Source organism: Hesperophylax consimilis, chromosome 18 (assembly GCF_061612785.1).
Source record: "Hesperophylax consimilis isolate HC1 chromosome 18, BYU_Hcon_1.0, whole genome shotgun sequence".
In the NCBI taxonomy this organism is placed as follows: Eukaryota; Metazoa; Arthropoda; class Insecta; order Trichoptera; family Limnephilidae; genus Hesperophylax; species Hesperophylax consimilis.
Genome location: NC_142853.1, coordinates 24,684,308 through 24,699,415, shown reverse-complemented (window position 1 = coordinate 24,699,415; position 15,108 = coordinate 24,684,308). Strand labels below are relative to the sequence as shown.

Here is a 15,108-nt window from a genome sequence, read left to right as displayed (position 1 = left end):
TTACGGCATCAAAAAAAATAAATTTATAAATATATATGTATTACACAGCTGTAGTGTCTGATTCTACAAAAACCAATATCTCTGTAGTGCAACTGGAAGATGCATTATCCAGTCCCATGAACAACATTAATGTACGATTCCGAGTTCAGCGGCAGACTGCAAACTATAGCAGCAGACTAACAAGACTTGCTAATAATTATTATTATAACAATTAGTACTAAGCCTGCGGTCTGCCGCTGCGGTTTGCAGACTGCCGCCAAATTCGGAATCATCAAAGGAGATGGTGTATTGACAAAATAACAGCCTTGAGTGAGGAAGATTTCCGGGAACTAGGTTTTGAATTCGGCAGCGTTCATTCAATTCAAAAAATCATACCTTTGAATATTAATATGGAAACATATAAATTGCTTACTGTGATTTAAAGCCAATAAACCTGGCTATATTTCATTATTTATCCCATATGTATAAGTGAGCTATTTGCGGAAATTTAAAAATAAATTCAATATAAATTTGAAAAGATACCTAAATTTAGGCAACTATCGCTCAAAGCCTAGAGCGACGAGACCTAAATATGGGTAGCAATCGTTCAACTGGTTAAGAGAATTTCAGCATATGACCATTAAAACATACCTTTTCTAGTTACTTCTTCGACCTCTTCATCACTTTCTGCTTTATCCACCTTTCCGTTTAAAATTTCCTCCTCTTTGTCTAATTTTCCATTTGCGCTAGAATCTTTTTTAGTGTCACTTTTTAGTTGCTTTTTATTTTTACTATCAGTTGCGATTATTTTCGTTTTCCCTTCAGGTTTTTTTTCGCCGGTTTTCATTGTGGCCTTTCCCTTCAGTTGAATGACTGGAGATTTAGAGGGTGTTTTTATATCTGTTTTATTTGATTTTGGGTCTGCTTTTTTAGTTAGGGCATTAGTGTTTTTGGTTTCAGAAGCTGCGTCGGATGAATCATTCTCAATTCCTGATTCCGATCCATCATCAGAAGCTTCTTCTTCATCTTCCTCCCCATCATCTTCACTATCCTGAAAAAAAAAAGATATCAAATAAATAAACATTGTATAATATTCTACATGGCAGTCGATTTGACTATATCCTATGTAAACATTTTTTTAACTTTTCTATGAAAATTGAGAGCCAGAGTAAATTTTTTATTTTGGGATAAAACAAATACAAGTACACCACACTTTATGGCACTTTGGTAGTACAGCAATAAAATTTGTAAAAATTCATTTGACAGTTGCTAGAATACACAGAAGACTAACCGAAATGTCACGAAAATAACAATTATGAACCCTGGTGATTGCTAAAATGGTCAGCGAGAGAAAGCGGGTGTTCTACATAGAAACTAACAAACATGTTTTAAATTTTACACAAATGATAAAAAAAACCATTTAGCACGCATTAACGGCTGTTTAACAGTGGTGCAAAATTTTAAACATGTTTATCTACGAGGCCCTAAGTGTATAAGATTAAGATAACCCAACCCAACCCAACCTAACCTAACCTAACCTAACCTAACCTAACCTAACCTAACCTAACCTAACCTAACCTAACCTAACCTAACCTAACCTAACCTAACCTAACCTAACCTAACTGGCGGTGCACATGGCGAACTACTGAATTTTAACATTCGAATACTGGCGAATTATAGAGCTTGATTTTGTGCTTTCAACTACTAAAAATTATGGCAGTTTACAGTTTTTTTTAGTCCTAAAGTCTACTGTGTACTCAATAAATTCGTACAAGCATTATGCTACGGTTTTTGTATTTCCTAGCAAGTGGGAAATGATCCGTTTAAAGATGATTTGCTTTACAGTTAAGATTTGTACATGCAAGTGACCATTGGCAATCTTGTGGACCAAGTAATTGAGGTTGTTCATTTTTTTATCGATCAAAATAACTTTTATGAAATAAGAGGGGCACTTTTTGTCGGAAAATAGGATTTAATATGTAAAAAAGAGAATGTTTACCTCTCCTGCACTGCTGGATTCAAAAGATAATTGATCGTCATCATCATCAGTGTCAAAAATGGGTTTCTGAAAATTAAAGAATAATAAAAAATAAACATATTAATGAAATTAGTTGTAATTGTAAACCAGTTTAATGATTTTAATAGATTAGAAAAACTTTTTTCTTTAAATAACTTTTGAAGGTTATACCCATCAATGTAATATATCATTGAAGAATAATATAATACTAATAAATCTTAACGGAACATGAAACAGAACAAGACAGAGAATAATAAACAAATTCATAAAATAATTAGGTCCCAGTGGCCGAGTTGGTTGAGGCGTTTTTTATGTAAGATACAGATCCTGGGTTCGATTCTCAGTTGAGATCGTTACCTTTTTTTTTTCTGTGTCTTGTTTTTTTAGATTTATCAGTATTATCTTCTTCTACAATGATTAGTATTGAATTTACATCTTAGTTTAGCCATTCCTAAGAAATAAGCTACGCAATAGGACTGGGTAAAGTTGCCGAATTCCGCCTAGTGCTTATGAATCATTTTTTTTTTTAAATAACACTAGGTTTGAACTTAATTACTACATAAACTACTATTTATATCGGTGGAGATGGTAAAAGATGCACGCTTTTTATGCAACCACAATGTTTTTTGTATTCATATCATCTGACGATTGTCTGGTCAAGTTAAGTTTGAAGGTTAGGAAATATGCATGAATTATTATTATAACACAAACTAAGAACCTAATAACCCATTTTGCGCATAATTTTCCAATTCCCCGACTTAATAGTTTTTGCTTGTAGTAATTAAATTGAAATTAAGTGTTATTTTTTTAAATGTTTGCGTATTAAGCGTGAGGCAATTCGGCAACTTTACATAGGTATTTGTTTTCATTTAGTACGAAAATAAGTCTTACGTCTACTTCTCCATCAGATTCCTCAGCTTCTCCCTCCGAGTCGGTGCTGTCCGCCTCTTCATTATTCACCAATCGAAGTAAATCTTCAGTTTTCTGTAAAACGTGTGTAAAATTAATAAAAAAATCCGGTACACTTACATTGACACTTAATTTAACCATCAAACACCCAAAGAAAGAATAGTGAAACACTTCTGGCAAATAATTGTGTATCTTATCCAATATTTTGTGAAAAGACCACGAAAACACTGAATTTAAAAGAGAATAACAAATAAGAAATCGAGAAATTTAACCTAAAACAAACTTACGTTAACAAGGCTATCTTCGATTGAATCGTCATCACTTTCAACTTGTGGTTTGGGATTCACTTTGATTTTAGGATTATTAACGTGTTTTCGCTTTTTAAGCCCCTCTTTGGGAGGCGGCATGGTGAATTTATTTTTGTTAAAACTCGAAGAAACAACGCACGTGTGAAAATGTCAAACACAGGCCGTCAAATTAAAGATCCGTGTTGCTACATCAATAAATTTATATAAAAAAAATTAAGTTCCTACTTAAATTCTCTTCGCAGTGGGGCTAGTTGTGATTATATGACATAATGTGCAGCTACGTACGAAATTATTTTCTATATTATCTACCTGGCTTTCATTGTTCCACTCCGCAGTGATAGAAAAAAATATCTCAAAGTGAGAGTGATTTCATAAAAAAAACTCGTGAATTTGTTGAATTGTCCACACGCTGTGCTTACTATAATGGGCATATCGCCGATAGCTGTCCATAGTTGTTACTGGCTGTCACAATTTTCCCTCCACACAGCATCCCCAAAGATGACATAGGCCCTGAAGGAAATTATTTTATTCAGGGCCTCCTGTGTGGAGTTAATATAAAAAATAAAATAAAACAATTACCCTTCTCTAAATAGTACAAAACAAAGGCGCTATCCACGTCTGTCTGTTTGTGTGCTTAGTTCTTCTAAACTACGCAACGGATTTTGATAGGGTTTTCACTATCATTTAGAAAATTTCTTCCGAACGGTATATGTACCTACCTAATACATGCATATTATATCTATAGACGGTAGATAAAAGTCGAACAATGCCGGGTAAACATCAGCTAGTTTCTCATAAACGATGGATTATTACATTACATTATTTTAGTTTGAATGGCTTTAGCTTTTGCGAAAACTGTTTGGTGACCAGATCCGAATAGCTGGGTACTTCCCCAACCTTCTTCTTCCCCTTCCCATTGCCTTCAGCTTCACAACATACCCAGCCTGATTGGGTGCCATAGTCTCACTGGCTCCAGGCGGTTGAGAGCAGTTGGGAATTTTGTGCGGTATTCACATAAAAAAGATTATCAGGAAGAGTAAAGAGAGTGGTTAACTCTTCAATCCTCTGGCATATTCTATTAGAAGGTCAGAGTATTTCCGCTTTGCAATAAAATCCAAATAAATGGAATATTCCTGAACGTACCTAAAAACTGTTTTTGAAAGGTTGTAAAAAAAATTAATAATTAGGAATACACATAAGATTTTTGAAATACAAAAATTTTTAATGAAAAGATAAAAAAAGTTTAAAAAATGGATCACCTTACGTTTTTTCTAACTAAAATTACAGATAAAGAAAAAAATAAAAACACACATATTTTATTAGACAAATGTATCATAAACATTATTGCCATCTCACTTTTTTGTCGTTTCATGTAAAAATAATTAATTAAAAATTCACAAAGTTCACATTTTTCTTCAAATTGTGGTCGGAAGCTTTGGATTCGTAGAAGTGTACATTTTAATTTGTCTGTGGTTAACTTTTAGATTTGAATATAAAGCGTGGTGTTTATCTTTCTGACAATGTTTAGATCATATTTCTCACTGTAAGGTAGATCTGACAATTTCTATGAGACCTATTTGAGCTGTTCCCAAAAGCAAACAAATTAGCCTGACTGGTTAAAATCCACAAATTCATTTAGAAAATTCATAAATATGTTAAAAAAAATTTGAATTGAGCAGATAATTTATTTCACTAATATAATTTTCATAAATATCTCAAATATAATTTTAACATAACGGGTAACGGTAATTCCTTCAACACCCACAGGAACTGCTTCGTTGTGGGTGCATTGACTCTTAATCTACTCCTGATAACTTTTCTAGTTAAATGTTTGAGGGGAGGCACTTTGAGCATCAGCATATCAGATAACTCTGTGGATCCCGAGTCTAGTTCGGTGTGAAGGTAGACGACGAGCTGCTTGCGAAGTGCTTCCAATACTTTTGGGGAGAGACAGCACATCGGTAGTATTCTCAACATCACCTGAAAAAAAAAGATTGCATTGATCAATTGAAAACTGTTTTGAAGCTATTTTAAAAGAGCTAGATGTAACAAACCGACCTCACCCCAATTGACTCGTCGACAATCCAAAGTACTCATAAATGGACCATACTCTAGATCAGTCTTTCTCAATGTGGGCGATAACGCCCCCTTGTGGGTGCGGGAGGCTTTCAGGGGTCAGCAGAAAGCTCTAAGAAAATTAGGGGGCGTTAAGGAAATCTAGAGGGGCGACGGCAGACAAATTCTATCTACAAAAATCTGACAGAATCTAGCTGAATTAAATAGTTTGTTTTACTTCCTTAAAATAAATATTTTTTATAACAAAACTGTACCCTGGGTTAAGGTAAGTTGTTCAACGATTTCTGATAGCATTCCCATCGTCGTATTTGTGCGAACGTGGATTTAGTTCAATAGCAACGTTGCTAACTAAAAATAGAAATCGGCTGTAAGTTACTGAACTCGGTGACTTACGGCTGCTTTTAAGGGAATTCAAGCCTGATATAAAAAACTTGTTGAAATGCATCAAATGCATCCTTCAAAATAGATAAGTTTTAAATTCAAAGCCTTCTTTTAATGTTAATAAAAAAATACTTCTAAATATGATTTAGTATGAGTTTTATTTCCTATCATTGAAATATTGAATTCTTTGATCTCAGAAATACGATATGGGTCACACCCACAGACATAGGAATTAATAGACGAGAAGATAATGGCGAGGGGTAAAATCAACTGTTGAAGAACGAAGGGGGTGAAGCTGACTGTGATTCGTCAATAAATCAATCTGACAGTAAATAGGCATCTCGCATTATAATATCACCATTTACTTCTTAGAAGTAAAATCTGCTTTTGAATGAATAGACATTTTTACATGGGAGCGCAAATTACTCGCCACGTTATGAACAAATTTGCGAAGTCCAAATTTGGCAAAAAAATTCGGTTCTATTTTGAGAGTCGAATATTTCGTTTAAGTATTTAGTTAAGACACTTTTATAAATGTTCATAATTTACTTCCCAGCAACCAACCAGCTTTGTGTTTCGCGTCCAGACGTTTCTCGATGTGATAGTATATTATGTTTCTACAACTGATCCATATTATACGATGTGAATATGCTTAAAATAAAGTAAAATAATGCTTATATATGGAATGTAATACGACAATTGGGTTTATTCTCTTTTTCACATCTATTTTTACAAGTTTTCATAGCACAAGTCAACATTTTGCCGTGTTATTTCGTAAAATGAACCGATGATGCCTCGACCATAGTTCGCACAAGAATGATGACGTCACGTTTTCAAATTTCACTTGAGGCCATACGCGAGCACAGCCGGCTCCAATGGAACCGGTATGGGGAGTGGGGATAATACGCTTTTAATCACTTAGGGCAGGTCTACTAATATTCATATGTCTATGGTCACACCCTATCTATCCAATCTATGTAATAATGCTTAATGTTTAAAAATTATATTTGAAATAACCGTTTTTAAGATTCGCAACAGATGGTATTGTAAAAAGGTAAGTAATATGGGGGACACTAGATTTTTTTTTAATCTCAAAGGCGCGGTGGTCGATATAGGCTTGAGAAACTGTGCCCTAGACCAGAGGTTCCCAAACTTTTTTGCCCCGTAGACCACTTGCCAACATTTTTTTTTTCCGTAGACCCCCTGCCTGCCGAACATTGAATTTTCCTAAAACTATTAACGTCCCATGTGATAATTATTTATTTTTTTCGTAAAAAGATTCACTTCCCTTGCCTGCCCTACAACCGGGCGGCGATATAGTTCCTCTGTTTTTGAATTGTGCAGACAGGGCCGCCCTTGTGAGGTATTACACCAAATTAAAATGAATCAGGATAAGCAACGGGAATTTCTTTCTGTAGCTGGCCCTACAGAACTGCCCCTTAAGTTATTTGTTAGCGCTTATTCCGATCAGTTCTTCTTGTCATATGATATCCGATTCTTCAACATTAGACTTCCACAGTAAAAATGTCCTCAAACTTAGTTTTGAAGTCTGTGTGAAGTACATCTAAATGTTGAACGTCATTATTACCCTGGACGTTTTTCAAAAACGAGTTGGGAATCTAGGAAAATTCGCGGCTTCCGATGTGCAATGTTTTGCTTCAATATATTAATACTGACGAGAAAAAGAACGTATAATTTTATTTATATACCTCAATAAACAACTTTACGAAATATGAAAATACAAATAAGTAATTTTCAGTCGATTATTAGTATTACGTAAACTGTGTTATTTGTGTAAAGTGTATTGTGTCATCTACAGAACTCCTAAATGTTGACTTAATGTAAATGGGGGTCCGCTCGTATGTACCCCCATTTGAATTTCGTGGACCCCCAAATTTTTTTCTCGCTGACATAGACCCCCAGCAAGCCGATATCGACCCCTGGGGGTCTATATAGACCACTTTGGGAACCTCTGCCCTAGACGAACCAGGCAACTACTCAATATGGACAACTCAGGAAACTGGTAGGACTACTAACGGAACACTGTCACCTCATGCAGCTGTTGGGAGTGGAATACTAATGGACGCAGGAAATGTGAAGAGACTCCAATTCATCTATGGTGCCAATGTCCCGCCCTGATGGCACACTGTGGAACCAGGAGTCAAGGAGACTGGATTACTGTCAAAGGAATGAGATAAAATGGGAGCACAATGGACACATGGCCTGGGTGCCCATGGGAACCATGTAATTTGTCTGCATTTTATTAATATATATTTATTGAACTTAATTGATGTTATATCCTGTCTTATATTTATTATAATATCCTGTCTTAATATGACCCCTTCAATCATACTAGAATAAGCTCCATAAAATAAATCTTTTTCTTAATTTTCACAAGCAATATTTTGTTTTTATACAGGGTGTCCGGGGTTAAAATGAGCTACCTTAAAGAGACGCTTCTACAAGATGGTAAAAGTAAAAAACATAATTAACTCTTTTAGAAATTCCAATGTTTATTTTCCCATACAAACAATTCAACTTTTTTTACCTAAAAACTATATAAAAAGATGAATTTTCTAAAAAGGTTTTTTTTTTTTACTATTATGTAGAATCACCTCTCGAAGATAGCGCTCTTTACCCCCGGACGCCCTGTATAATTTTCTAATAAATTTTAATATTTTTTATTCTTCTTATATTAATAGACGTACAGTCACGAGGAATAAATTCATAATTGGTTTTATTTTGGCTATACTACACATAGACAAACTGATAAAATATAAACTGTTGATTTCCCAAAAATAAATTAATAAAATATATATCGTCTATCCTCTGGAATTTGTTGACTAACTAACTAACCACCAAGCTGTTTCGCCGCAGGGGTAGGCAGAGAGGACGGACCGCTAAACAACTCGGTCTTGGCACATACTCCTTGCCTCGTTCACATTCATAAATCCTCTCATACATACTCTTCTATTATTCTGACTCTTGACATGGCCTGACTCTATATCTGATTCACTTGATCGTGCCATGCCTTCCTCGGGCGTCCCTGACTTGCTACCATCCAAATTTGCGTCATATATTCTCCTTACACTCCTATCTTCGCTCATTCGCTAAACTCTGACTCTGACTTGACTTGATTCCCTTGACTCTGTGCAAAAACGGGCGGTCCGTTTGATAGATTCCCCAATCTTAACAAACGGACTGCAATCTTTAGAGCACAGGCGTCAGGTAGGTATGCTGTCCTTGTTCTATCAGTATTACAATGGAAGATGCTCTGAGGAACTAGCGTCATTGATCCCTTCGGCACCGGTGCGTAGTCGGGATACACGCCAAACGCACGCCCAACATTTGTACACGGTTGACATTTGTCACATGAGAACGGGTCGCTTCTACGATTCGTTCTTAAGTTCAACAGCTCGGCTGTGGAACGAACTGCCGGCCTCTGTGTTTCCTCCCTCCTACAAGGAAGGAGTGAACATGGGTCTTGAAGAGTCCCATGTTCACTCCTTCCTCTCCACAAAAAGACCCCCCACACAGCATCCCCAAAGATGACATAGACCCTGAGGGAAATTATTTTCTTCAGGGCCTCCTGTGTGGAGTTAATATAAAAAAAAAAATAATAATACTTTTGAAAACAAGTCCCATAAATCTTTTAAAAGGGTAGGTAAAAAAAATATATTTACCTCTGCAGATATTCTTTGCCCAATAAAGTTATACTCAGTAAGTTTCTCTACTAGTTGCTCAGGTTCTAACTTCAGTGAGTAAGTCAGGAGGATAGGAAGCGTATATCCCCCTGATGTGATGGAAGCTATGATTGCATCGGGCACTATTAGATCTGATTCATTTGCCTTCATCGTGGAGTAATCTACATCACAGTTTTGGCTAATTAAAATATCTATCACCTGAAATAAATTATTGATGTTATGTATTGTAATCATGGAGATAAGGACATATTTTAAGTAAATAATAATTAATGAGTCAATCTAGCCATGCAATAAATAAGCCTGTTAGTTCGATCATCTCCAGAAAAGTTCCCACAAAAAAACTCAACACATAAACACGCTACAAGGTTCACAGAAAACTTGTTAATCCCAAAAGCAAACAAAACTATATTTCAAAAAGGACCACACTACATGGCCATTAAAGTATATAACAACTTTCCACGTAGCATCAAACAAATAACCGACATACTTAAATTTAAATCATCACTAAAAAAATTTCTTTTAAACAAATGTCACTACACCTTAAATGAATACCTTACATAAATTAAATACCTCTGTTTTTTATTTACATGCATTTGTTAACATGTAATTGTTGGGTTATGTAATATAATGTGTATTTGTTGGGTTAGCTGGAAGAAATAGTATGTAACCACAGACATATGAATATATAGACTAGAAATTAAAGGTGAGGGGTAAAATCAACTGTTGAAGAACGAAGGGGGTGAAGCTGACTGTGATTCGTCAATAAATCAATCTGACAGTATATAGGCATCTCGCATTATAATATCACCATTTAGTTCTTAAAAGTAAAATCTGCTTTTGAATGAATAGACATTTTTACATGGGAGCGCAAATTACTCGCCACGTTATGAACAAATTTGCGAAGTCCAAATTCGAGTCGAATATTTTGTTAAGACACTTTTATAAGTGTTCATAATTTACTTCCCAGTAACAACGATGCGCACACTTGAGAATCGCTACATTCAACCAATGTTGGCTCGATGTGATAGTATATGTTTCTACAACTGATTCATATTATACGACGTGAATAAGCTTAAAATGATGCTTACATATGGAATGTAATACGACAATTGGGTTTATTCTCTTTTTCACATCTATTTTTACAAGTTTTCATATCAAAAGCCACTATTTTTATAATAGTGGCTTGTGAGTTATTTCATAATATGCCTCGATCATAGCTCGACGCTAGTTCGAACAAGAATGATGACGTCACATTCTCAAGATTCACGGGAAGACATACGCGAGCCCAGCCGGCTCCAATGGAAACGGTATGGGGAGTGGGGAATAATACGCTTTTAATCACTTAGGGCAGGTCTACTAATATTCATATGTCTATGGATGTAACCTATAAACTATACCCTTTGTAATCTGTATTTTTTTGCAATAAATATTTTTTTGAATTTTGAATACTATTTCTTGAATTATCTGCATGTTTGTGTGCATAATTTATAATCAGACGCGGCCCGTGACTGTAATTACCACCAGTGCATTTCACTTGTACCTAGTCTGTAATTTAGGTGGAGCAAATTAATGAATGGGAACACCTACTGCAATTCATTCTATCTTCTAAGTTATATTTGTAAAATAACTGATTAAATAATACAAAATTATTTCGAAAATAAAGGACACTCAATTCATCGTTGAAAATATAGCGAAACCGTTTGATTTCACCGCGAACGAGTTCCAATGTGTTGATGTTGTTGCGTTAACATTGAACATTAGTATTTCTAAGCGAATCCATTCCAAACGCATTGGATTACGCATGATCAAAGTGATGCAAAATTCACTGGCCGTCAAAGCACTTCGATAATGCACGAAATGGGTTATGTATCTGCACTGCTCTAACACGTAATTTGACGTTAAGAGTGTAATCTGTCTCGCTCATGTCACCGTTTCGGCTACTTCAGGCTGTCTCGATACCGCCCGATACTGTTTTAGTAGTATGGTAAAAGTTGGTTCTGTGCATATCTGGGTATGCACGACCGCTTGCTCTTGCGCGGGATTTTTTTACTAGAAGATAGCTCAAATAATGACCTGACGGGAATTACGAATTTCTTACATCGATCACTGGGGCACAGATTTCGTTGTTATTTGTTATGTGGAGATTGAAGACAAGCAGTGCAATGCACAAATGCACGTACCAAGGAACCGCCTCTGTTTATAATGTATATAAAACTAGCTGTACCCCACCAAGCTTTGCTTTGGCTCAGCCTGTCTGTGCAGATAGGGAAACAGTAATGCGTGTTGTTTTTACATCCAACAGCTGTTTTAAAAATAAGTATGTTTTTACAGGTGACATCTAAATGTATAATATAGGTATATAAAAACAGACATGTATTCGAATGCAGCGTTGTTGTCAAAATTTTAAAGCAATAGGTGAAGAACTTTTGGAGATTTAAGATTTTGAACAAATGAACATTAGCATTTTTATTTATATATAGATTTACTATCGGCTAATAAAATAAAGAAAAAATAATATTATTTATCCAATAAAATGAATACATATTCACACGACATATTAAATGTTTATTATTTTATTTTGAAATATTAAATAATAAGGAGTGAAAGCACTTTCTAGAGAAATTCATTCTATGACGATGGCGCATGAAATATTCACTTAAAACTGAAATTGCAGAGACTTTAAAAAGCAGATTTTGAAACTAATAGAGTTAAAATGTATCGAACATAAATAAAAATAAAATATTTTTGTAATTGATCTAAAATTTTACCTGCGAGTGGCAGTTGGCGTGCTCCGTATAATGCAAATAAACTAATGGAGGACATTCTCTCTTATAAAGAGGATTCACATTAACCCCCTTTGTAAGCAAGAGGAAAATTAAAGTTTGGCACAGATCCTTCGATGACTTATAAATGTATTCAATCACATTCAATATTGAGCAAAAAGGTGGATTCACAACGTACTCAGGTCTGAAATCAAATATCTTCTCTAGTGTAACATAGAATCTCTCGTAATTATTGAAGAAAGCAGGGCCTAGGTCTGATTCAAGAAGTGTGGTTAGAATATCCATTGAAAAGTATAAAGGCTTGCAGGCCAAGTTCATGAGATCTCTTTTCATCTTTTGCATATTTGTAACAGGGAGGAGTAGCTTGAATAGTTGAGCATGTCCACTGACGAGAGCCATGTAAAGGGGGAGGTCTCCGTCATCATTTTCTAGGTCGGGATTAGCATTATTCTCCAGCAGGAACATGGCTACTTCTAGAGCGCCTCGTTGCGCTGCTAATATCAGTCCGGTGTTGCCGTCATGAGCACACTCATTCACATCTAACACAAATGGAAATATGGCTTGCACGCAGTCAATGGCCCCACGGAAACATGACAAAAGGAATGGAGATAAGCCGTAAGTATTACGCAAGCTAGGGTCAGCTCCGGCGTGGAGAAGAACTGACGATAACTCTGCATGACCTCTGCGGGCCGCTTCGTGCAACGGGCTGTCACCGTCGTAATCCTGGAGGTTGATTAAAGATCCTGCTGCTATTAAAGCTTCAGAAGCATCCATGCGGCCCTGGCAGCATACAACGTGTAAAGGTGATACCATTTCGTTACTAGCATATTCTGCGACATTCTCTCCATGTTGCAACAGCAAGTTAATCGTCCTCAATGAGCATTTGTTCCTACATGCTAAATATAGTGCGGTGTGTCCCTCGAAGGTTTCAGCAAGAGCTATTGTGGTTGGAAAGTCCAAAAGGACTTGCACTGCTTCGAAAGCATCATTGGCAGCGGATACGTGTAAAGATGTCCAGCCACGATTGTCATTACAATTAGGGTTTTTACCAGAATCGAGAAGGTGCCTTAAGGTAACAATATCATTTTTCCCCGCTGCCAGGCTCACGACATTGGTGCTGAGAGGATTCAGAGCGCTAAAATCCATCTCAGTTCATTTTACTTGAATTAAAAGTGAATTTTAATCTTCTTTAATAGGAAGTTTTTAAACGAAACGTACTTGAACGACGAATAACTGCTAATACTATAAATTAAAACAATATTATATCACGCTTTTAAACGAAAGCAAGTATTTTTTGACGTTTCCAATTTGACAGCTACAGCTACCTACCAACCCCTGCTACCATAAATAATAATCATTGACGTTTCTAGTTTCAACTAGGAGTGAGCGTTATTTAACGTAACTAGATACAATAACTAGTTTCGTCGATGTAACGGAAATAACTAGTCTCGATAAAATTACAAGTAGTTATTTTTGTAAATGCGTTATTTGGTGTTGGGTGTGATGTAAAGTAGTTTCGGCCGTTTCGCATGCGACCGCGTTTCAGTAACGCCGCGTTTCGTAACGTAACGCGGTAGTCGGCGCCGTCGGCGGGACGGATTGTTATTTGTTATGCATATGTGAGACTAGTTTCGGTCGTTTCGCATGCGACCGCGTATTTCCAATCTCTGCCGCGTTTCAGTAACGCCGCGTTTCGTAATGTAACGCGGTAGTCGGCGGTATTGTTATGTTATGCATATAAATCACCATTAGTCCTCGTTTCAGTCGCCTACGCGTTTCGTTGCTCTATCTATAACACTTGTACACATTTTAATATTGACAGTTATTTTGAAATATTATTATGTTATTTTTGCTTATAAATGTATCTTATGTAATAAATAAATAAAAAATAAATCTGTTTGTATGAGGGTGACGACCGTAATTATAGAAGGGTAAGCAGAGAGGATAGACCGCTTTTATTACCTCCAATGTTTTGTTTTACATTGAAAATAATTAAATAATTTTAGCGCGACTGAAACGTGAAAGGGATTGGAAATACACCTCCCGGGCAGCCGAGCGAATACCGCACAAGAGTCCCAACTGCTCCCGTCTGGAGCCAGTGCGAAACAATTTATTTTTGGGGTATACCATGTAGCGCTACCCCCTTCTTTAGCCAACGTTTCGGACAGCGTTACAGTGTCCATCACCATTAACGACAGTGGGAAATTTAACTGTCCATTGCAATGGTGGCAACTTAACCGTCACATTTATCCCAACCTTGCTATACTTCTGCGCAAGTATGGCAACATAATGGCAACTTCAGTTCCGTGCGAGAGGATATTCAGCAAGACAGGGCTCACGATTAATAACCGCCGCACACAATTGAAGACAAACAAAGTTGCCCAATTGATGTATTTAAATGTTAATTTAGATCCAAAAAGATTTTTGTTAGAGTCATAAACTCTTTTAGTCATTAAATAAAAATAAAAATGTAAATAATTTTTATAATATTATAAGACTTACAAACTATGTGTAAATAGCCAAACAAACAAAACAAGTGTAATGAACAAACCAACCAAATAATTATACAGTGTAAATAATAAAAAAATATCAGTGAAAACGATGAAAAGGTGTAAATAAACAGTAAATATAACGTGCAAATAAACTGTAAATATCAATAACCATTGTATATTATTCGTGATTAGTCGGAACTAATTAATTAATTAGTCCGACTCGGGAGACACGCCAAACGCGGGGCCAACACATGTACATGGTTGACATTTGTCACGCGAGGACGGGTAAGTGAATGAAAATAACTAGTTACAAAAATAACCGTTTTGAAACAGGTTACGCCGACCAAGAAACTTGTTTCGTTACGTTTCTTGAAAATGACGTTACGACCCACGTCTAGTTTCAACTGACAGTACCTACTAACCATAAATAAACCGTACTAACACTGACTGCTAATGTCA

The 15,108-nt window shown here is 36.0% G+C and overlaps 2 protein-coding genes across 3 annotated transcripts in view; both read right to left on the bottom strand.

Annotated features, from left to right (window-relative positions):
* LOC149415554 (ribosome biogenesis protein BOP1 homolog) overlaps positions 1-3,373 on the bottom strand; it is a 28,261-nt gene extending 24,888 nt beyond the window's left edge. The window contains exons 1-4 of the mRNA XM_089642455.1: positions 3,193-3,373; positions 2,888-2,980; positions 1,979-2,044; positions 631-1,030 (exon numbers count right to left, since the gene is read on the bottom strand). Coding sequence (XP_089498581.1) covers positions 631-1,030; positions 1,979-2,044; positions 2,888-2,980; positions 3,193-3,312 — 679 coding nt within the window. The 5' untranslated portion in view covers positions 3,313-3,373. The remainder of the gene's footprint in view (positions 1-630; positions 1,031-1,978; positions 2,045-2,887; positions 2,981-3,192) is intronic.
* Positions 3,374-4,476: 1,103 nt separating this feature from the next.
* LOC149415553 (uncharacterized) lies at positions 4,477-13,511 on the bottom strand. Of its 2 annotated transcripts, XM_089642453.1 has the most exons (3): positions 12,143-13,511; positions 9,354-9,572; positions 4,477-5,193 (listed from the first exon to the last, which is right to left on the bottom strand). In XM_089642453.1, the coding sequence occupies exons 1-3, from the start codon at positions 13,301-13,303 to the stop codon at positions 4,918-4,920; spliced, it is 1,656 nt and encodes a 551-aa protein (XP_089498579.1). In that variant the 5' UTR covers positions 13,304-13,511; the 3' UTR covers positions 4,477-4,917. The 2 variants fall into 2 exon arrangements, with proteins under 2 accessions (XP_089498579.1, XP_089498580.1); XM_089642454.1 differs by lacking the exon at positions 9,354-9,572.
* Between the last annotated feature and the right edge of the window lie 1,597 nt (positions 13,512-15,108).